The sequence below is a fragment of the Sturnira hondurensis genome, unplaced genomic scaffold (genome assembly GCF_014824575.4).
Source record: "Sturnira hondurensis isolate 20B ecotype Veracruz unplaced genomic scaffold, ASM1482457v3 Scaffold0000780, whole genome shotgun sequence".
In the NCBI taxonomy this organism is placed as follows: domain Eukaryota; kingdom Metazoa; phylum Chordata; class Mammalia; order Chiroptera; family Phyllostomidae; genus Sturnira; species Sturnira hondurensis.
The window spans coordinates 23,677,239-23,698,838 of record NW_028073411.1 but is presented as its reverse complement, the minus strand read 5'-3'; the positions used below and the strand labels follow the sequence as shown (position 1 = coordinate 23,698,838).

The window sequence follows — 21,600 nt, the reverse complement described above, 5'->3', positions numbered from 1 at the left end:
CTGAGTCTTGCCTCTCTGCCCTTGGACTCTTGGCCCCGGTGGGGGGGGCCGAGTGATTCAGGACAGGCCTGGCCTCCTCCCCTGCTGGTCTCCTTCCCCGAGGAACTGGTGCTGCCTTACTGGGCCTCTGCCTTGCCCTGCACGGGCCCTGTTGGAGCATCTATTTGTTGTCTGGTCCTTTAACTTTATTTTTATTTCACAAGTGAGGTGGGAACACAGTTGCAGCAAAGCTTCCCCCAGTTTCCTCCTTTCCTCCCTTCCAGGGGTAACACCACCCTTGTCGTTTTGGAGCGCATCCTGTTCATTCTTTCTCACATGCGTTCAGATGTGGACACATAGAAACACGTAGTCTTGAGTGTTATGATGGTATCTGTTTATGTAAATATCACGCTGCACTGTTTTGAAAGCTCCTTTTACAACTCTACTCTGTAAAACTGTCTGCCGGTAATTCATTGTACACTCGTTCCTTGAAGCCTTCTCCGTGCCAGGCGCTAGGCAAGCCGGTTGGGCGTCCGTGGCCAGAACACCTCCTCCCCCGTGTCTGCGGCCTGCACCAGCCTCTCCCAGTGCACAGGCAGCCACCGGAGTGTGTCAGCTCTGCAGGCCGAGACCCAGGCTGGCCGCCGCCTGAGCAGGCCCAGCTGCAAGCCCGATGTTGGGGTGGGCGCTGCCCGCTGACCTCCTTTAGGTTTTGCCTTGTTGAAGTGTTCACATTTATTTTAGTCTCTAAACTTATGTCATCTCAAGGAATTGGACAGGACCTCCTGCCCCAGCAGAGCAAACCCCGTAAACCAGGCGCTTGGGTGGCAGGCACGGCGCCCCGTACCCCTGTGGTGCTGTCAGCGCCGCCCCTGCCCCGCCACCCCCGCTGCGGCGTCTGTGGGAGCCAAGGTTCTCGTTCGGGGCTTGTTGGAGCCTTATTTAAACTCCACTGGGCCATGAGACCGTCCCATGAAGTACAGTCTGATTTATTTTTAGAGGGGCTACTCTGTGGTGAAGGCCTTCCCGGCTGACGGGTTTAATTATTCTGATACATTATGACTTCTGCCCAGAGACGGCCCCTCTGAGCGCAGAGGGGGGTTGGGTTGAGAAAGCCCTCACTTTCTTGGTGGAGGCCCGAGAAGCGTCGCTGAGCAGAGATTCTGTGGGTTCCTCCTGAAACACTTGGAAGTCGGGACCGAGGTGGGGGGCGGGCAGTGGGAGCGGAAGGAGCTACGCCTTCCTGTCTGCCTTTCTTTTCCCTCCGACTCTGAGGACACTCATTTCCTTCCAGGAGGAGCAGTGGTAATGAACTAGAATCGGTCCGACCCCAAAGGGGCTGGTTAAGTGTCCCAGATGGAGGCCGCCCTCCCGCCTTTCCCAGTCCTTTCGGTCGTGGGCGGGGGCAGAGCGCTGTTTTGGTTGGCGTTTTCTCTTTGATCCCGGCTCAATGGGCCCACTGCTCATTCTCCCTGATCTTTTGTTCCCTGTGAAAACCAGGACGTGCACAGGGTGTCCAGGCCCCCACTGGGGACAAAGTGTCTCCACTGTGTCTAAATGACACAGTTAGAAAAATCGAGTTGTCCCAGCTTCAGTCACCGAGGGCCACGCTCACTGCCACAGGGCTTTTTTATTCTCTCGGAAGCCCCATCTGCTGAACACCCTGGAGAGCTCCCTGCACCCCATCTCTTCAGGGGGTGTGTCGTGACCCCACTTCCTGACCTGGAGCCCCTGGAACCAGAAGCCAGGAAGCCTTTGTGTCTTCAGCCCCCCGCAACCCCTCAGGGGACCCTCGCTCTGGAAGCCAGCCGCTTCCACAGTCGTGTTTTCCTAATAATGTCAAAAGGGAAAAAAGAACGCTGCCTAAAAGCATTTCGTTGGAAAGAACCTAGGTATAAATAAATAAAGTGAAACCTATCCAAAGAAAAAGATTAAAAACAGAAAATCAAAGCTGGAAGCTTTGCGCTTGGCCCGGGGTGGAAAGGGCAGTTCCCGAGGGGACGCCTCCAAGCAGCCGGGTTTTCATTCTCGAGTCTCTTTCTTCTTTTTGTGTGTGTTTGTCCTTCCGGTCGGGAGGGGCGGTTTCGTGTTCCACCTTGCCCGATCTGTGGGTGGAGTGGTGGGAAGAGAAGGAGCGTTGGAAACACGCATGTGTGCATTGGACAGACGCGAAAAGCCAGTGTTGACTGAGTGCTGACCGCGCTCCAGCGGTTGTTGAGGGAGCTCGTGTCCCACTGGAAACTGAGGCACGGAGTGATGGCGGAGCCTGCCTTGGGCCGCTCAGCTTGTCAGCGGCTGAACGGAGATCTGAAACCAGCAGCCTGGCTCCAGGGTTCTAAGCCCTTCATCACGCTGCTCCTCAAATACACTTGAAGACCCACTGTGTGCAGGAGCTGAGTTAGCTCTGGTGTGGGCAGATGGTCCAGGGAAGAGATAGTTACAGGGCTGTGTGACTTGAGCTGGGCCGAAAGGAGTCTGGGGTGGATGTGGAGCACCCAGGATGGCTTCCTGGAGGAGGTGACCAGTAAGTTGAGGCTTAAAGTTTTGGGAGACTGAGCTGGGGACAGTGACGTGCAAGACTAGGTAGAACCAGGTCCAGTCCTGACTCCAGGGCTCGCTGGTGGTGTGCCTCAGTGCCTTCACTTCCAGCAGGTGCCGGCCCAGCCAGGGCTCAGCCTCTGCCTCGTAGACTGGTTAGCAGATGAGATGGACAGTAGGGAAGGTGTCTGGCACATAGTAGGTGCTCAGGAGATGTTAGTGACCCTCTTCCCCTTTCCCAGTGACAAGCAGATGTTTACTGTGACCTGAGGGTACAACCTGGTGGCTCCTGGCTGACCCACAGAATTTGAATTATTTGTTGACATTGATAAATTGGGAGATTCCACACTAAACCCAAATTTCCCACTTCACTTGAAAACTGCTGAGAGCTGATGTCTGCGGCCGGCCCCCGCGGGCCGAGTGAGGAGCAGCCGGCCCCGACGGGGCCCCCGTGTTGTTGAATGCTCTTCCTTGGCTCTCTCTGCTGCCCAGGCCTCCACTCCCCTTCTCTCTGTCCGACCCTCCTGGCGCTCCCCAGCCTGTGTCCACTGTGTGGCCCCTAGCCACGAAGTGTCGGCCCTGGGAGGTGGACGTGGGTGTGTGTGGCCAGCGCTGGCTGCCCTGTGGCTGGCTGCTGGGTTCCGTGTGGACAGCGGCCGACCCTTAGCGAGGATCCCCGGCCACAGCGTCGGGCCCAGTCCCTTTGAACGCCCACACCCACCGTGCACTCCCACCAGACATCCGATCTTTCTCCGTGACTCAGGACAGCTGGGATTTCACGTCTTTGAAGTGCCTTCCTTTCTGGCAAACGGACGGTACTTGAAAAACCAAAACATTCCTGGGATGCATGGAAAGCCACTCATGTGGCCGAGAGGGGTCCTTGGGGAGAAGCCGTGGTTCAAGAGGAGCCCCCCTTCCCGTCATCTGACTGACCCACGGAAGATGGGAATCAGGTTCAGACCGAAAGCTCTTCAGCCGAGTGCCCCTCCGAGAACCCAAGCTGCAAAGGGTCACCAAGTCCCGAAGGGCATCTGAGAGCCCACCTGTGGTTTGGCGTCGACGTGGCCACCACAGTCGGCTTTCAGAATTTGGCTCTGCTATGGCACCCGTATGCTTTAACAGAGCCTCGAAGTCCCTTCTCTGGATTCTTGGCATCCTTCAAGGCCACACTCCCTTGCTGCCTCCTCCAGGAAGCCTTCCATGGTTCTCCCTGGGATGAGGAACCTCACCTTCCTCTTCATCTCTTGTTTCTCAGCTGGCACCCCTCTCAGAGCTCCTGTTTACCCACACCTGCCACCCATCACGGAGCTTGTACTCTGAACCAGAAGCTGGGTGCTCTCCATCCCCTACTCCTCAGAACGCCCCTGGAGGCAGGTACTGCTGCCCCTCCCTGCCGCTACAGAGGGGAAACCGAGACTTGGCAAGGTGGGAGGACTTGCTCCACGCCACATCCCAGCATGTGGCAAAGTGCGATTTGAACCCAGGGCGCTGTGACCACAGACCCAGGCTCCGAGCAGCCTTGGCCGGTGGTCTGCATGGGACCCCCTCCTCCTGGCCAGCGTCCTTGTTAACCTCAGGGCGTTATGCCTGACCAGCCCCTCGGGAGCCCGCAGCTGAAACGGAGCCTGGGTGGGGCTGGGAGAGCTGCTCTCATTGATTAAGGTCACGAAACTCGGGCCCTGGGCCCTGTTCCGAGTTATCTTTGATGTTCAAGGGCGTGTGGAAATTGCTGTTTTCATGTGACCCAGTTTCTGGGCTTTGAAAACGCCGATCCCTTTCTCCCTCCCCTCGCTCTGTTTTGATGCATTTTTTCACGTTCCCCTCTGCCCCTCCCGCCGGTCTCATGTCTGGGAGTGGACATGAGTGGACGGCCAGCGTGGCAGCCTGGGGCTTTCCGAGAGGAGTTGTGGGCTCTCGATACTGGCTCACCCGCGTGGCTCACCTGTGTTCTGGAGCCCACCTGGGTATCCCTCCACTTACAGAAGAGCGGGTTCTTTGTTCTTCCCTGGTTGGGAACATAACGGTCCCAGCTGACCTTGACTGGCAGGGCCTCCCTGGCCTCTCTATGCCCCTCCGTGACATCGGCCCAGGAGATGGGACCTGGGAGCCCAGGGTCTTCTGGTTCACCCGTTTCCCTCACGCATGTGCACGCCTTTGTCTATGTGAAGACTGTGGAGAAAGCTCTTCTGTCTTCGAAAACTCTTCTGATTAAATACTTTGCATTTCGTTATGTAGTGAAAATAACGGCTGCAGTTTCGTCCCTGTTGTCTACCATGGCCCGAGTGAGCTGCGGGGGTCTCTGGAGGCTTCGTAGGGCAGGGAGGCGCGGGTCTCACCAGTGAACTTGCTCATCGGTTCCCCATGAAGGCGCGGTGTGTTGGCTGCTTCTCACACCGAGTTCAGCTCCAGTTCTCGGGACGGCGCGCGGGCTGAGGCGGGGTACACGCCACCGGCTGGCTTCCAGACCGAAGTGTTGTGGCAGGGTCCACTTTCTTCCTTTCTTTTCAATGGTGTTACAGTATGTGTAACATAAAATTTGCCGTCTTCATTATTTTTAAGGGTGTAATCCAGGGGCATCATGTCCATTCACACTGTGCAACCATCCGTACCGTCAGTCTCCGGAATGTTCTCTCCCCAAGCTGAGGCTCTGAGCCCGCTAACCGACAGCATCGCCGCCCCTCCCCCAGCCTCTTTTCCATCTCTGGATGTAGCTGCTCCAGGGGCCTCGTATCTGTGGACTCACACAGGGTCAGTCCTTCCGTGTCTGCCTGCTCTCATGACACCCTCAGGGCTCACCGGTGCCATAGCCGGTGTCGGCGTTTCCCCCCTTTTTACGGGCCGATCTCGGTCCACTGTGTGGGCGGACTGCAGAGCCCAGCCATCGCCCATCCCTGGATGCTTGGGCTGATTCCACCTTTGGCCCTTGGGACCAGCGCAGCCTCGAGTCTGGGTGCGCTTGTAAACAGCCTTGCATCAGGGCCTTGACTGACGTCAGAAGCCAGTGTCCTGGGGCCCCACTGCCGTCGTCCTCGTGAGGGAGCGGAGGGCAGGTCGTCCCCAAAGCTGGGTCTGTCCCGAGAGCCCGCAGTGTGCTCGGCTCCGGGCTTGGGATCGGACTGGAGGGCTCCCTGTCTCCTCCAGCCCTTCTGGGGGCCCTGACACTTTGGGGAAACAGCCTCATCCCGGTGACTGGGACCTGCCTGGTGGCACTGCCAGCCAGGGGCGATCTCCATGGCCTGCCAGTCCCCCAGCCATTGTGCCACATCCCCCTGTTCCTCTGTCACCTGTCTCTTCGGTGCCTGGGTTGGAGGTGTTAAAGGTTCTAGGTGACAGTGGTGTTGAAAGAGGAAATAGGTTTTCACCTCCAAGGACATCCGTCAAAGAGGGGAAGGCCCAGGACTCGCCACTGGCTGTCACCGATGGACAGGGCTGGTTTTGTTGGATGTGATCAGGGACTATGAAAGGCAGCAGGTGCCCAGCCCCCACCCTGCACCCAGTGAATCTGACCTTGGGGCTGAGGCTGGAAACTCACCAGCCAATGGGTGGAAGAAACATGGGCCAAAGGTGAGGGTGTCTGTGCCCCACGTGTCAGGGGCGCCCCCTGGTGGATGTGACTTCAGATGTCTTCCCGAGTGTTCTCTCCTACAGGGCGTGACGGATCCTTCTGCCGCCATGGGCTCCATACTATGCTTCCGGGCGCCCCGGGTTCTGTGGACCCTCCACCCCAACACACGGGCAACCCGGGCTCTCTGGACAGGAGGCCGTGGTGCCTCCGGCGCGAAGCCTCTCTGGCGAGTTCTGGGTTTCCGACCCCGGGCAGCACCTGCCATCAGGTCATCAGGGCTGTGTCCCCACAAACAGGGCTTTGAGAATGGTGTTGCTTTCATCTCTGCACTTGCCCAGGCATGTGTTGGGAGGGGCCTTCCCTCCGGGGGTCACCGTCATGGGACACAGCTCTCCAGGGAGGGACGGGGAGCCCTGCCTTCTCAGGCCGGCCCTGTCGCTGGAACCCAGGCCTTGGCCGTCTTAGCAGCCTTCGGCAGCCCCAGAGGCTTCCAGAAGCTTCTGTGTCTTAGTCACATATTCTGAAGAGCAGTGCACACAGCCTGGCAGGGCTTGGCAGGGACGGGGACGAGTTTGGCAAGGGGGGGGGGACTCGCAGCACATGTTCTCGTTCGGATCGCTTCTCCTCAGACCCCTTCTGGGCAACGGGCCACCCGCGCCTGTTTGTGAGATGCTTAGAAAAACAGGAGTTGACTTCCCTGTGCTGCCGGTGGGGAAGCCGCGGCCCTCACACTAACCGCTTTCCCCTTTCTCCTTCTGCCCCACAGTGAGCGACCTGCAGGAAGAAGGCAAAAATGCCATCAACTCACCCATGTCCCCTGCCGTGGTGGACCTGCACCCTGAGGACACCCTGCTAGGTACGGGGCCCCTCCCCCTGCCGGCCGTGAGACCATGGGGGCGGACCGGCCCAGAAGGGCGGGGCGGAGCGGGGTGGGGGGGCCCTCGGGCAGGCACCAGGAGGGAGAGTCTAGGCCAAAGCCCTTCTGTGGTCTCTCTGGGTGGGAGAGGGTGAGGTGGGGCAAGCCCCTCAGGCCTGGCTGCCGTGGGAAGCTACAGGGGGCTCTGGGGCCCAGAGCTCTGCTGGGGTGCCTGGGAGTGTGCAGCCGGGTAACCGGTAACTGAGTGGCTGGGGGGTGGGCACTCTCGGGTTTGCACTGGGGGGAAAAGCCAGCGTGGGGCAGGTGCGGGCTGTCTCAGGAATTAGCTAGTCCTGGGAGGGGCAGCCTCTCCAGTCTGCAAGGCCCCACGAGGCCCTCAAATGTGAAATCGTTGGAAAATAAGACACACGAGGGACGTTCCCCTCCCGTGTCTCTGTGCAAGTAGGAGCGGTCCCAGGCCTGGGGCCTGCAGGGTGGGACCAGCCGAGGGCACCCTCGTCCTCGGGACTGTGTCACAGCCTGGCACTGGTGCGGTGACAGCCTAGACACGCTACGTTGAAGCGTGTGTTGGGATCTGACCAACCTGGAAGGCTGTGGCGGAACATTCTGTTGACTTCCAAGCCCTGGTTCAAAGGGAAGTCCCGGAGGATCCCTCTGTTGTGGTTTCCACGGCGAGGCCCGGCCGGCAAGAGCGTGTGGAAATGCAGACGCACGCTCAGCCCGAAGCCGAGGGTTGGCCACGCTCCCTGCGGCCCCGCCTGTGCACTGAGGTTCCTCCCTCTCCTCTCGGGAGAGCGAGGCTCATCACGGTTCTTCACTGTTACCATGGCCGACCCAGCGGACGTCCCTGGGCGACTTTGTCCAGGAGGAAACTGGGGATCAGCTTGGGGGTCTGGCGCTTGGCCCGGGTTCAAGGGGGCCCCTCTGGGGCAGTAGGTGCTGGATGAGTCCTTGCTGTGGGGCCGACTGCGCCCCGTGGGGTACTGCTAGGCACCCCCTGACTCTGGCCTCTGGAGCATCTCCTCCCCCCTCCAGTTGGGACCACCAGAAACCCGGGGGTGGGACACACAGTCACTCCCGGCGGGGAGCCCTGCTCTAGCCCAACGGGGCCGCAGAGGGTGGATTCGTCCCCAGTGTGCGGCAGACTCTTGTTGCGTCAACGATGCCTTGAACCTGCCTGTCCCAGGCCCCAACCCCCTCCTCTCGCCATCTTTCTAACTAGCTGCCCTGGGGGCTGGGGGTCGGGGTTCTCCAGGTTGCTTCATGGGGTCCCGTGGCCCCTGAGGCTCAGGCAGCACCTGGAGCTGAGCTCTGAAGGGTGAAGGCATGTGGGGTGGGGGAGGGGTGGCACACTGGGCGTGGTGTGTGCCAGGGCCCTGGGGCAGGTGGCGGGGAGGCCTCGGAGCCCCCGTGGAGGATGCCAGCCTTTGCCCCAGAGAAGCAGGAGCCTTCCGGGGACCTTAGCAGGGACATGACTAGGGCCCCCCGTGTGGCCCCTGTGTGGGCACCTGTGTGTCACCTGCAGTGTCCCTCTCAAGCACAAGGTCTGCACGTCTCCAAAAACAGTTTTCCCACTCTGTCAGCATTTAGATTTGCTGCTGTGAAGCCACTGTCCCTCAAATTCCTCTCGTTCCCACCCACACAGACCGGGTCCCCGACCCCAGTCTGCGCTGCTTCCAGGTCACCACCCCCTGTGTGTCCTGGGGCCTGGCCCCCCTGCAGCACCCCACCCCTGCTCCGTGCCTCTTCCCTTTCCATGGTCAGTTTGTGGGTGGTGTGGTCCCGCTTCCTCATTATCACCTCGTCACTCGTCCTGTGATGAGCTCGCGGGTCCCCTGCTGTCCCTGGGTCAAGGCCAGAACATGAAGGGAAAGACAGGTGAATAAATAAACAGAATAAGTATGAACACATTTTGTTGCAAAACATCAACCTCTTTTTTTTGCTTTTTTCCCCTAATACATTTTGTTCCGTCTTTTTTCAGTAGCTTCCCCAGCATGCGTGTTTGCTCACAGTGGCTTTCCCCACTGGTCTGCTCTGGCCTGCGCACATGGTCACTTTGCCCAGGGCCCCTCCCACAAGACCGGGGAGCCAGGGAGGGGCGAGGCTGTCAGAGCGAGGGGGTAACTGCACCTCCTTCAGGGAGAGGCGAAGGCGCAAGGGTGCCACCATCCGCCTTCCGGTTGGCAGATCCCGCCCTGGGCTGTCACTCCATGTGTGGCCCGTGTGACTCGTCCTCGCTGAGAAAACACGGGGTTCTCTGCTCTTAGCCATCTCCCCTCTTTGTGCTCGGCTGCCCCGATGTGCCTGCCCTGCCCCCACGGCTGACCTGACCCCCTTGTCCTTGGCAGAGGAGAACGAGGAGCGCACGATGATTGACCCCACCTCCAAGGATGACCCCAAATTCAAGGAGCTGGTCAAGGTAAGGAGGGCCATCCTGGCTGGAGCATTTCTGTTGGGGTCGAAGCACAGGGGGTCAGGGCTCTTGTGAGGAAGGAGCCTTCCTGTGCATTTGGTGAGGGGCACCATGCAGGCGAGGAGGCGGAGTGGGGGAAGGGGTCAAGGTCCAATCTCCCAGGGGCCTCCGCAGCTTGCGCCCCCTGCTGGTCCAGAGGAGCAGCCATGGCCTCTCGCAGCCCGGTGCACATGGCCGGGGCTCAGACTCCTTCGGTGTGTGGTGTGGTCTGAGGTGGCCAACCTTGCCCAGGCGCCCCTGCCTCTGCTCAGGGACCATCTCAAGTCGGCACCCCCGCTCTGGCAGACGGTGGGCTTCTGCAGCGTCTGGAAGCCCAGGCACAGGCTAGATGAGGAGATGGCTCTGCAGTTCCCCAAAGTCAAGGATGCGAGGGCAGGAGGGCTGCTCGCTCTGAGTTTCCTCACGGCATTTGTAAGCCACAGCTCAGCAATGAGATTTATTTGTCGCATCTGCAGAGTCGGGGCTCGGACGGCCCTGGCTGGCCCCGCAGGAGGGCTTGGGAGGTCATCCCAGCACACAGGGGCCCAGGGCTGCCCGCTCTGCCGGTACCAGCTCCGGGCAGGCAGCCTCGGAAATTGCCTTCTCCCTCGGCCAACTCCAGGATCCCAGTGCTTGGTTTCGGGCAGAGTGTGTGACAGGCCGATGTGCTCCGTTTGAATTTCTTTCTAGAGGGTTCCTCCCCTGTACCGTTGCTTTGTCTTCACCGGGGCTGAGACAGGGTGAAGGAGACCTGGCTGGGGTGTCTCCTTTAAAAACCAAAATGGAAAATGCCAGTTTGGGGACCCACAAGAATGTTGATTCCCCACTTATCTTGCCAGGATTATTCCCCCCTGGATACCAGCTTGTTACTCGGAGCACACTGGGTGTGGGTGGGGAAAGCGGCCTTCTCTCGGCCACCAGAGACGCCCCAAACACCCTCCCTGTGCTGCAGACGGACCACCCAAGCTCCTGGCTGGTCGGACCTGCGGGGCCTCCGCCAGGCCGCCTCCCAGTGGTTCCTCATCCGGATTCGGCTCAGAGACAGTGGTTTTGGGTGCAGGGTGTGATCCGCGTGCGGGCCTGAGCGGGCCAGGACGAGGTACACAGGACATCCTGACCACCGGCCGCGTCCTGTTCTCGAGGAAGCAGTCCCTGTTTCCTTCCTCTGTCCATCCGTTGCCATCCAAGCAGTTCTGCCTCTGGCCTTGGCCCTGCCCAGCTGCCCCCTGCACATGCGCACTGCTGTCCCTGCCGCCCCTGCACATGCGCACTGCTGTCCCTGCCACCGACAGCGGCCCTCGCTTCTGGGGAACAGGCCCTGGCTCCGGGTTCACGTGGCGAGTCTGTCTGCGCCTCTGCTGCATGCAGGGCAGGTTCGCGGGTGAGGGGTGCACTGGGCTCCGGAGCGCGGGCTCCTGGATGGAAAACCAGCCCTGACAATAGTGGGAGAGCTGTCGGGCCTCCCTCCCAGTGCTGTCCCAGGGCTGATGTAGGGCCCCACCCACGACCCCGCACTGTAGCCCCACGGCAGGCCCTATGCCGGTGCTCACCACGAATGCCCGCAGGCAGGTGTGCTGGGAGAGTTCGAAGTGGCCCCGCCACCTGTAGGTTCAGAGCCCAGAAGCCTTGGCCTGACGTCGGCTGCCTGGTGTTCCGTCCCTAGTCCTTTCTCTAGCTCCCCCAGAAACACCCCAAATGACAGGCAAACAGCAGGTGGCTGCCGGGGCGGAGAGCCGTTTACAAGCGAGGCCCTTCCTGTCTTCGATGGTCTTTGAAAGGCAGATCGGCAGGCCTCTTACTTCCCAGAATGAATGGCCAGAGAAAGGCCGCCACCCTGGAGGGCACAGTAGCCCAGAGCAGGCTGGCCACGTCGTCTTCTCCCCCGAGCGGCTCTCCCGTCTCACTCCGCAGTTTATTGGACAGGACTCGGCCTGGCTGTTAAGCTCCGATTCTGTCCTCCCTTTGTCCCTGTGAAGAGCAGCTGGGCGCTGCAGCCAGCCGGCCCCTGTGGGCTGGGCGGCAACCAGCCCCTTTGGAAGTGATTAAAACGTAACTGTCATGGCTGGGGGGAGACTGACCGCAGACCTGTTTAGCATTCAGAAGGAGTAAATGGAGAGTAGTTTTGCATTCTGGGCTAGGCAAGCTCGTAAAACATGCATGAGAGCCAAAGCCAAGGGCATTGTTCAGATCCGACCCAGATGTGCGGCCCACAGGACACGGGACTGTGAGGGAGACGGCCCTGGAGTCACGGACAGGCTGAGCCACTGGGTGAAGATGGTGACTCGGGACGCGCAGTGTGGGGTCCACCAGGAAGGAGGTCAAGCCAGAGCAGAGCAAGCCCCTGGCCCGAGGTGTGGCGTTTGATTTTCACGCTGTTCTGGCTGTGGCTTCCGCAGTGGGCGGCAGCCGGGGAGACCCCCAGATGGAATGTTGGAAGCCTCAGTTTCTCCGTAGCAAAGATGTCTGGTGTTTCCCACCAGGGCCGCTGATGGCGCCCCATCACCTGGCCCTGGGGCCAGGCGGCCTCCGGAACCCCTGTCTGCCTGCCCCGGAGGCCTGGCTGGGTCTGCAGGCAGTTCTGGTTTGGGCACCTTCCCTGGGTCTGTCCCGAGTTCAGCCACTGGGGGCCTGGCACTGAGTGGGGCGATGGTCCTGGTTGGCCGTGACTGCCTGGCTGCAGCATGCATCAGGCCTCTGTCTTCGCAATGTCGACCACAGTCTGAAGGGCGTCCTCTTGTTCGACCATGATGACTGGTTGGAATGTAAGGACCTCGAGGACAGAGGCCCCTCCGTCGTATTTAGTCCCAGAGCCCGGCACACAGTGGGCGCTCGGCAAACCGAGTAATGAACTCCATTCCTGCAGTGAGTGCGGGGTGCCAGGGGCAGAGCCATGAACAAGACGGTTGCAGTTCCTGCCCTCAGAGAACATACAGTGCAACAGGGTGGACCACCGTGAACAAAGCCGTATCTCGGCACACGTGTGCAAACAGGGTCGGGGAAAGGCACTGGGGTGCGGGGGGACATGGCCTGGTGGGGGCTGGTCAGGGAATGACACAGAAGCTGGAGGCCTGGGGGACAAGCGAGAGCTGGCCAGGCAGCGGGGCGGGGGGACATATGTGGTCAGGGTGTAGGGGTATCTTGTGCAAAGGCCCTGAGGCCCAGGCGAGCTGGGGGATCTGAAGAACACCAGTGGGAGGCAGGTGCTCAGTCAGGACTGGGGCGCTGGTCCAGGGAGGGGGTTTGCGCAAGGGCGGGGGAGAGGGGTGGGTGAGACGTTGACCCAGTTAAGAGGCTGGCAGAAGTGGGGTTCGGGGGTGGAGTCCAGGTTCCTGAAACTGGTGGTGTCTGTTTCCCACCAGTTGGTGCAAAAGTAGGACTTGGGGGTTTCTGGGACAGGGACAGAGGGGAAAGAGGGGGCAAGAGAGGGAGAGACACGTTGATGGGAGAGAGACGCATCAGTCGGTTGCTTTTCACATGCCCTCACATGCCCTCAACTGGGGACCACACCCACAACCCAGGCACATGCCCTGGTCAGGAATGGAACCAATAACCTTTCGGTCTGCAGGCTGATGCTCAACCCACTGAGCTGCACCAGCCAGGGCAGGAACGTGCCTTTCAAGAGCAGGAGGAGAAGGAGGTGACAAGGAGGACCCCCTAGCTTCCAAGGACACTGGAAGGGGGGTCAGAGAGGAGGGCGGAAGCCAGGAGGAGAGGCAGCTTGGCCGGGAGCTGATGGCGCCCCATCACCGGCCAGTGCCCTGTCCCCATGCCACCCGGTCTCCTGGGAGGGAGACGGAGGACGCCAAGCAGCGGAGCCGGCTGATTTTCCCAGGATGGCCTCACAGGACCAGAGTGCCCGGGGCTGCCCCGTATTGCACTTCAATTTACTTTTACTTCTGTTCTTCAGGGGATCGTGTGCCTGATCTAATAATTCTGAGTTAGTGGGAAAACAGAATATACTTCACAGAAATTGGCTCCATGGCCAGTTTTGCAGGTTGCGTGTTTCAAAGAGAGAACACTGTATTCTGGATTGGTGCCCTCAGGTCATCTCTGAGAGGGACAATAAATGGCCATTTCCAAGAGGTGAGCGGAGCGATGAGGCTGTTTTGCGCAGAAAACCCGCGGCCGGCGTCTGTTTTTGACCAAGTCGGTTCGAGTGTCCGTTCAACGTTGCGGAGATGTGCCTTCCCCAGCAGTGGCCGAAGGGCATCGCGGTCCATGGGAGCCCCGGCTCTCTGTGGGCAGTCCCCCCCTCCAAGCTGTCTTCGTTTGCAAACCACCACCCGCAAGGGCCGTGGGAACAGTTGCTGAGTGAAGGCTTCGTGGGAAGGCAGGCCTGGAGACGCAGGCCTGTGTCCATGTGGCACGCATGTGCACCCACGTCGGAGCGGCGTCGCCTATGTCCACCACGCAGCGGGGACAGCCCTGGCTGACCAGGGGCTCCAGTGAGTGTGTGTGTTTGTGCCCTGGACTACGGTTCGCCCGTGGGAAGGACCGAGGTAGTGATACCCCGGGCACCGTGGATGAACCTCGAAAATGCCATGCAAAGTGAGAGGAGCCAGGCACAGAGGGTCACGTGTCCTACGACCCCACTCACATGGGGCATCTGGAGCGGGCAGGTCTGCACACAGGGAGCACACGCAGCTCAGTGGTCGGAAGGAACGGGCCAGGGAGGGGATGGGAAGTGGCTGTTAATAGGCACAGGCTTCTTCCTGGGGGTCGACGTGTCTCCCGGGGACTGTGGTGACGGTTGCACAGGGTTGCGAGTCTGCTGAAACCCACGGGGCCACACACTTCGTGGGCACGGACTGTGCGGCGGTGTGTGAATCCTATCTCCTCAAAGCTACTGGGAAGAGGAGCCCCGTGCTGGCGACCCTTCGTGATCCTCTTTGCTCTGCAGCCGTGGGCTCGGCGGGATCTGGGACTGTTTTCGTGCAGGTCTCGTGGGAAGGGAGGAGACGGACACTTTATGGCCAGCCTGTCCTGCGTCAGGCCCGGCGGGGCCCTGTTCCCCACGCTTACTCATTTAATCCGCCGTCCTGGTCTGGAGGGTTCTGGAGAACTCCCTCGGGAGGCCCTGGCCACCAGGGGCGGCTCAGCCCCCTCCGGCCCCCTGCAGTCTGGGAGAAGCTTGCCTTCCCCCTCCTGGCCTGCCCAGCCCCTGTGCCACAGGGGGCACCCTCAGTTCACCTGCCGACTCCGTCGTTGCTGTGGCCCGCCCGGCGCTGCTGAGTGTGCCGTGTGCCTGCCTCCCCAGGTCCTCATCGACTGGGTCAACGACGTGCTGGTGGAGGAGCGCATCATCGTGAAGCAGCTGGAGGAAGACCTTTACGACGGCCAGGTGCTGCAGAAGCTCTTGGGTGAGTCCCAGGGAAGGGCGCCCCTGCCCCCCACACCCCACGCCCCACCAAGGACCCCAGCGCAGGGCCACCCAGGCCAGGCCACACAATTCTCCAGGTGGCGACAGGGGCCACACGCCTTGAGAGTAGACTCAAAGCCTCAGCCCTGAGCTCACAGGTCCCGGCTGGCATCCCCAGGCTTCAGGCCACCTGTCCTCTCATCTTTTCTCTGCGGGGGTGGGGGGCATCCCTCCAGAGCTCACAGTCACGTGGCAACAGCTGGTCATGCACGCGATTTCCTCTGGGCCCGCCCTCCCTGCCGGCCTGCACCCTGGCCCGCGTGCACTGTCAGCCCCTTCAGGCGGGAGGTGCAGGTGCTGACAGCTTCCCAGAGGGTGTTCTGTGAGTGGGCTGTGCACTCGAGGGGTGTGACTCGTGGGAGCAGACAGACGGCCCTTTCCGTGTCATCGACTGGGGGCAGCCAGGGCTCCCCACTGAGCTCACGCATGCGGAGCAGTCGGCAAGGCCGGCACACTGTCTGGAGTCAGTAAATAGTAGCAAAAAAAAAAAAAAAAAGACAGAAATGAAAAGCGAGAGCAGGGCCTCCTGAGTCCCCGGGTTCCTCTAGGTGATGGTCACACTGCCCCCGTGCCGACTGAGTCAGTGAGGAGCGCTGCGGTCCCCTCACCTCCAAGGGTGGGGTGGGTTCTTTGGCAGGAGCTGGGCCCAGTGTCTGGGCCTCGGCTCCGTCCAGGGGACCGGTGGTTTGCTTTGCAGCCTCATGTCCCGTGGAGCTCTACTGAGTTCTCAGGGCCCCACGGGCTCTGCGAGGGTGGCCTTGAGGATTCCATGTCCCCTTGCATGTGGGATAGCACGCTGTCTAGAGTCAACAGGAGACCCTGCCCCCGGCCTCGTGTGGGGTCACGTGGGCTGCAGATGGGGTGGGGCTATGTTTTCCCATAGTCATAGCAGAGGGTGCCTGCGGGGGTGGGGGGGACACAGCAAGCCCTCCTCATCTTCTGATCGGGGTGCTCCCCTCCCAGTCCACCCCCGCAGCCCCCCCCACATGCCTGCCCGCTGCACCCTGAATCATTTCGTCCATTTTCTGTGAACAGCCAGGACTCCCACTGCTCCTTCCTCTCCCCCTGCCCTGTTTTCATTCTGGAGCGCAGGTGGTGTGAGGTTGGGGGTCCCATTGCCGAGCACCCTAAAATCCCCTTTGTTGCAGGTGATGGGCCCTGCCGTGGGACTGGCGGGGAGGGGACCTTGTTGCAGCCAGCTGACGCAGCGGCCCTGAGCCCCCGCCCCTCCCCGGCTCTGCCTGACACTCTGCCTTTCGCGCCTGTCCCCTTCCTCGTAGAAAAGCTGGCAAGCTGCAGGCTGAACGTGGCCGAGGTCACGCAGTCAGAAATCGGGCAGAAGCAGAAGCTGCACACGGTGCTGGAGGCCGTGCAGGACCTGCTGCGGCCCCACGGCTGGGCGCCCCAGTGGACCGTGGACGGTGAGCGGCAGCGGCGGCAGGCGAGGGGCATCCTCCTGGCTCTCCACGGGGTCACTTGTCACGGAACCTAGCCTGGTGTTGAAAAAGCCCGGTCCCACTCCTCCTCGGTGACAGGCAGCTAGGAGAGCAGAAAGCCAGCATCCCCATGCTCAGGACCTCACAGTTAAGGGCTTCAGTCACAGCCACCAGTTTCTGTCCCCGTCCCCCCAAACCTCAGAGCAGAGTGGGGTTGCTTCTCGTTGGGGACATCAGAGAGACTTCATAGGGAGGACAGATGGGAACTCGGGTTGTACCAGAGAACTGTGTGAGGTTCCTGCCAAGGGCCACACCCCAGACACAGAGGGGAGCTGTAGAATGCCCCACCAGGGCAGGGAGGGCTGGCACCAGCCCGCAGACCGTCTCCGACTGTGCTGCTGTTAGGAATGCGTGACGTCACCATACGTCCAGCCGAGACAGGAGTCAGGAAGGTGAAGAACTAAACCAAGAAACCAGAGAGTTTTTTCCTGGCTTCCCTCCCCTCGACCCACCCATCCTCAATGGGGGGCAGCCCAGGTGTGGCTTCAAAGCGCTCCCCTTGTTGGGGTGACATCTGTCCCTGGTTCCTTGACATCAAGACCTTGGACAGACCCAAGCTGACCTTGTGGGTGGCAGGACAGTGTGGGTGGGGAATCGAGTACCTTGGACACTGGAAAGCCCGGCGCAGCATGGTGACGACAGGCGCTTCCAGGAGAGGAGCCGGTGGGGCCGGTGGAGCCAGTGCAGGCCCAGGGGTCGGGGCGGGCGGCAGTCACGGCTCGAGTCCCCCAGCAGCATCGCCCTCCTGGCCTCCCCTGCGAGGACGCTGGTTGCGCAGGGAGAGGCGATCCAAGGCGCCGAGATAACAATGCACGCCACTGCGACAGCTTCGGGCGAGGACGGCCTGTTTTTCCCGATCTTTTCCCTTCCCTGCTCATTCCTTCCTATCGCCACCCCATTTTCTCCCTTTGAAGAGCCTCAGGCTCTTTAAAGTGGTTACACAAGTCGCCTTAGCCAACAGGACAGAGAAGTGTTGGGGGCCACAGCTCAGCTCACTTAGCTCATTAACTCTCGTCACTCTCCGTGGCCCGTGGTTTCCCCGCCAGTCTCCTCTGAGGTCTCACGTACACACAGCATCTTTGTTGCCTTTTGGACGTGGGCTCGGGGTTCCAGTGCAACCCATCTAAAGCGCCTCCTTCTTCCCCCCCCACAAGCAATTCATGGGAAGAACCTGGTGGCCATCCTCCACCTCCTCGTGTCGCTGGCCACGCACTTCCGGGCCCCGATCCGCCTCCCCGAACACGTGTCCGTGCAAGTGGTGGTCGTGAGGGTGAGTACCGGTCACCGAGTGGCCAGCTTGCCGGCGATGCTGCTGGAGAGGCACCTGGACTCCCCCCCCCCCCCGTATTCTCTCTATTTTCTCCCTCCCCCACGCCCACCCTCACGAGGGCACCTTCTCTTTTTCCTTCCTGACAAAATGTGCGTCTCAAGATTAGTGATTGGGGCGGGAACAATGGCAGTGATTTGAAGAGGCAGCTCCAAAGGCGTCAGAGTGTTGATGTTTAATTTTCCACATTTTGAAGAAGAACATTCATTTCTCTCTAAAGCCGAGCAGTCGGAATGCAGCCGACTGTTGAAGAAGCTTATTGCTCACTGGAGAAGGAGGAGCAAGCCCCTTGCGTGAAACAGACACCCCAACTACAGCCGCACACCCCCCGTGTCTGCACCCTGCCCGCTGCACCCCCGTCCGTGGCCGTCTCCAGGGTTGTTTCTCTGATTTCCCTTGGAGACGTGGAACCAGGAGGTGGGGCCCTGCCCGAGAGGGCGGGGCTGCCAAGGGTGGGGCTGCCTGTCCTTGGTAGGGGGGCGCGGACACACACAGACCCTGCCCTGGCTTTGGGTTTGCCTTTCGACCCAGCACACGTCTATTAAGCACCTATGGTGTGTGTGGCACCCCACACTGCCTGTCGGGGTTACCGACTGAGGAAAACCCACCTGGGTCTGGCAGGAACAGCGGCTTCTGCCAGAGCGTTGGGATGACCCTTGGAACCTGGGTGTCTGGGTGTCCAGCTCCATGCTCTCCTCGGGTTGGTAAATTTACGGGTCTCCGTGGTCTCCGTGGTCCGTGAGGCCCTGGCTGCTCCCGGGTTTCCCGAAGCCGTGACCCCTCCGTGACCTGGGAGCTTGGCCTTGACCTGGTGGGCAAGAATGCCCTTCTCTGGCCTCAGGCGAGCGTCCCCTACCATCCGTCCCCTCTTGCATCCTAAGGAGGAATGCTTGTAGTTGGCAGTGGTGACGGGGACAGGGGACCGCTCCTGTTGCCATTGCCTGGGATGCTCCCTCAAGGCAGCCGGCCGGGAAAGGCTTCCCGAGGACACGGGCGCGTGGTTTGCAGACCCACACACGTCAGCCACAGGGGCCCCGAGAGCCGTGCGGCTCAGTAATTGGGGTATTTCCTTTCAGGCCTGAGCTCTGGTCCAAGGAAATCTTTTGGGTCTGTGGAAAGTTGCCCTGACCCAGGCAAGCACTTGCTGGCACGTCCTCCGGACCAGGGTTACAGAAGGATTCCCTGGGCCACGGCCAAAGCCGGACGTGCCGCCGAGAAGCGGTCCCAGAACAGCCCACCTCAGGCCTCCGCCTGACTCCCCGAGTGTCGAGCCGCCTGCCTTCCCTGTGGGCCGCTGTCCTGTCCTGTGTGTCCCGCCATCCAGGCTGTCGGGAGGCGCAGGAGGGTGGCAGTTGGTGGGGGGAAGGGAGGAGGCCAGGGCCTCACTTGCCACCCCTCAGTGCCCTGGGACACTGCTGATGTCTCTGTGCTACAATGACCCCCATGCCACCGAGGTCACACCACAGCCTCTAAAACATTCCGCCTCGTCTGTGCGGCACCAGTCCTGGGCCCGGCACCCAGTACCTCCCAGTGCACCGCTGAGGCACGCATGGAGAGATTGTCCTGGGCCCCGAGGTGGGCGCCCCGGAGAGTCAGTCGGGGTGTGGCCGTGAGGGAGCCGGCAGCTGCCCGCCCGCCCACCCGCCCACCCGTGCGTGGTCATCTCAGTGACAGGAGCCTGCATGGAGTGGCCCCTGCAGGCTGAGCACAGCCACGCCCAGGAAGCGTCTCTGCTGGGTGGTGTCCACGGCAGGCTGCCCAGCAGGGGCTAAGCGCCCTGTCCCTGAAGGGGTTCGAGGAAGGGCTTCTGCTGGGGGCTGGGTTAGCTGGCCGCTGTGGGGTACCCCGAGGCCCTGTGGCATACAGGCTGCCCACACACCGCTGCCCACTGCCGTCCTCCTCACACCTGCCAGCTCTGGGGCACGCACGCCGCACAGAATCGGGGTCCTGGGGCTGCTTGTCCTGGGGGGGCGGGGTCAGACCAGCAGACGTGCACTCCCACTCAGTCTTGGAGGCCGTGGTCCCTCCGAAGGCTCCAGGGGAGGGTCCTCCCAGCCTCTCCCAGCCTCCGACGGCTGTTGGCAGCCCTCAGGTTTCCTTGGCTCGTCTGCGCATCCAATTAGTCTCTGCTTCCATCGCCACAGGGGCCTCTTTCCTCTCCGTCCACGCTTCTGTGGCACTACCTTCTCTTCTTAGAAGACCCCTGTCCTGTTGGATTTAAGGCCCACCCTCCTCCAGGAGGACTTGCTCTCAACTAATTGTCTCTTCCAAGTAAGGTCACATTCTGAGGTTCAGAATGGCCATGACGTCAGGGAGGAACCCATTCAACCCAGTTCGAGTGTGCAACGTTCTTGGGGGCTCTCCCTCGTCACGTGTGTTCCTCGGTGCCCCTCCCGCCCCCTCCCAGGTGCAGGATGCAGAGCTGGGAATGGGGGGGCTGGGAGCTGGGTGTTCCTCCTGAGCCCCCCAAAGCTGCCAGCTCCCAGAGCACTGTGGAGAACCCTCGGGGGTGGGTTGGAGGCAGCGTCCAGCCACCCAAAGGGGCACCGCCTCTGGTCCCCCTCGCGTGGCTTGGATGTCCTGCACGGCACTTGGCTCTTTTGTGGCCCCTAAGGTGATCTCCTGGCCCTGACCGCCCGTCCACGGCCGCAGCTGTCCATTGGCGACGGCGTTCCTCTCGCCTTTTCTCACTGTGCCAGTGTTGATGTATTTATTTACTTATTTGTTTGGGGTTTTCAGAAGCGGGAAGGCCTGCTGCATTCCAGCCACGTCACGGAGGAGCTGACCACGACCACCGAGTAAGTGGACCCGCAGCCCTGTCCCCCAGGCCCTCGGGCTGCCAGGCACCGGACGTGCATGTCCCTGAACTGCAGGATGAAATTCCCATACAAGTGTATGTCCTGGCTGTACATCCTCCACACGCTTCCTTTAAAGGTTTTTTCTTTTCTTCTTTGTGAGGAAGGGCGAGTGAGCAGTTTGGTTCGGTATTTAAATGAGAAATTCTAGATCCGTTGTTTCTCCCCAAGTAGAAAATGTAAACAAAAATGTATGGCGTAGGACATTGTTACACTGCCTGAAATCTGTTCTGGAACGAGACAGAGGATAATAAACAAGTAAAGATGTAACTAACCACGTTCAGAATCTCTTACAAGGAAGCAAAGGATGGAGAGAAACTTATAACCTTGAACTTCCATGTCGTGGGAGCGCTCGACTTCACAGGGTTCAATGTCAGAACGAGTTAGTCCCCAAAGAAGCTGGTGGGCTTGTCACACCTTGTCACACAGTAGGAGGTGGCCTTCGGGATGTTGAGAGAGGGGGACAGGAAGGAGCTGGCGTTCGGCCAGTGGAGGGCCCCTCACTTACCCGCCCGCACCGGCCCTAGCAGAGGGAAGAGCCATGCGCTGACCCAGAGCTGTCCTCTGACCAGCGGGCCGAGCCGCCTCTGCCCTCAGCAAGCCAGAGGGCCCTGGTTGCGGAGTCAGAGAGGCTTCTCATCTCCTGGAAGGAGCAAATCAGATGTTACATTCCGCTTGTCGTGTTTAGGGGCCCCGTATGACACCTTGTCAAGCGTCTTTAAAATTCACAGCATTTGCGCCTCTCCGGGAGTCCCGTTTCAGATGAAACAACGTTAAAAACGGATGGTCTCGGCAAACCCATCTGCTCGGTTCACAGACCGATTAGTGACGGTGTCACGGATTCCCGGGGGGTCTCTGAAACCTGTGCCAACCAGGGCAGCCACACTGGGGTGGGTGATCTCAGGTGGGGGGGACGCTGGCCGTGGCCTGAGGCGTGTGCACATCTGTTCCAAGCCCGTGGAGGGGGTTGGGGGCGGGGAGGGGGGACAGAGGGCAGCTTGAGAGGGAGTGGGATGGGCCTGTGTCTGCATTGTCCGAGTGACAGAGGTCCACACACCCCAAAACCGAGCGGCTTGAAATGACAGCCACTTT

General features: G+C 60.7%; 1 protein-coding gene across 2 annotated transcripts in view; it reads left to right on the top strand.

The window, feature by feature from the left end:
• The window catches only part of PARVB (parvin beta), a 73,313-nt gene that overhangs the window by 31,296 nt on the left and 20,417 nt on the right, over positions 1 to 21,600 (top strand). For both annotated transcript variants that reach the window (XM_037049795.1, XM_037049787.1), the window contains exons 2-7: positions 6,849 to 6,938; positions 9,308 to 9,378; positions 14,669 to 14,771; positions 16,111 to 16,251; positions 17,481 to 17,596; positions 20,393 to 20,451. In XM_037049795.1, coding sequence (XP_036905690.1) covers positions 6,849 to 6,938; positions 9,308 to 9,378; positions 14,669 to 14,771; positions 16,111 to 16,251; positions 17,481 to 17,596; positions 20,393 to 20,451 — 580 coding nt within the window. The remainder of the gene's footprint in view (positions 1 to 6,848; positions 6,939 to 9,307; positions 9,379 to 14,668; positions 14,772 to 16,110; positions 16,252 to 17,480; positions 17,597 to 20,392; positions 20,452 to 21,600) is intronic.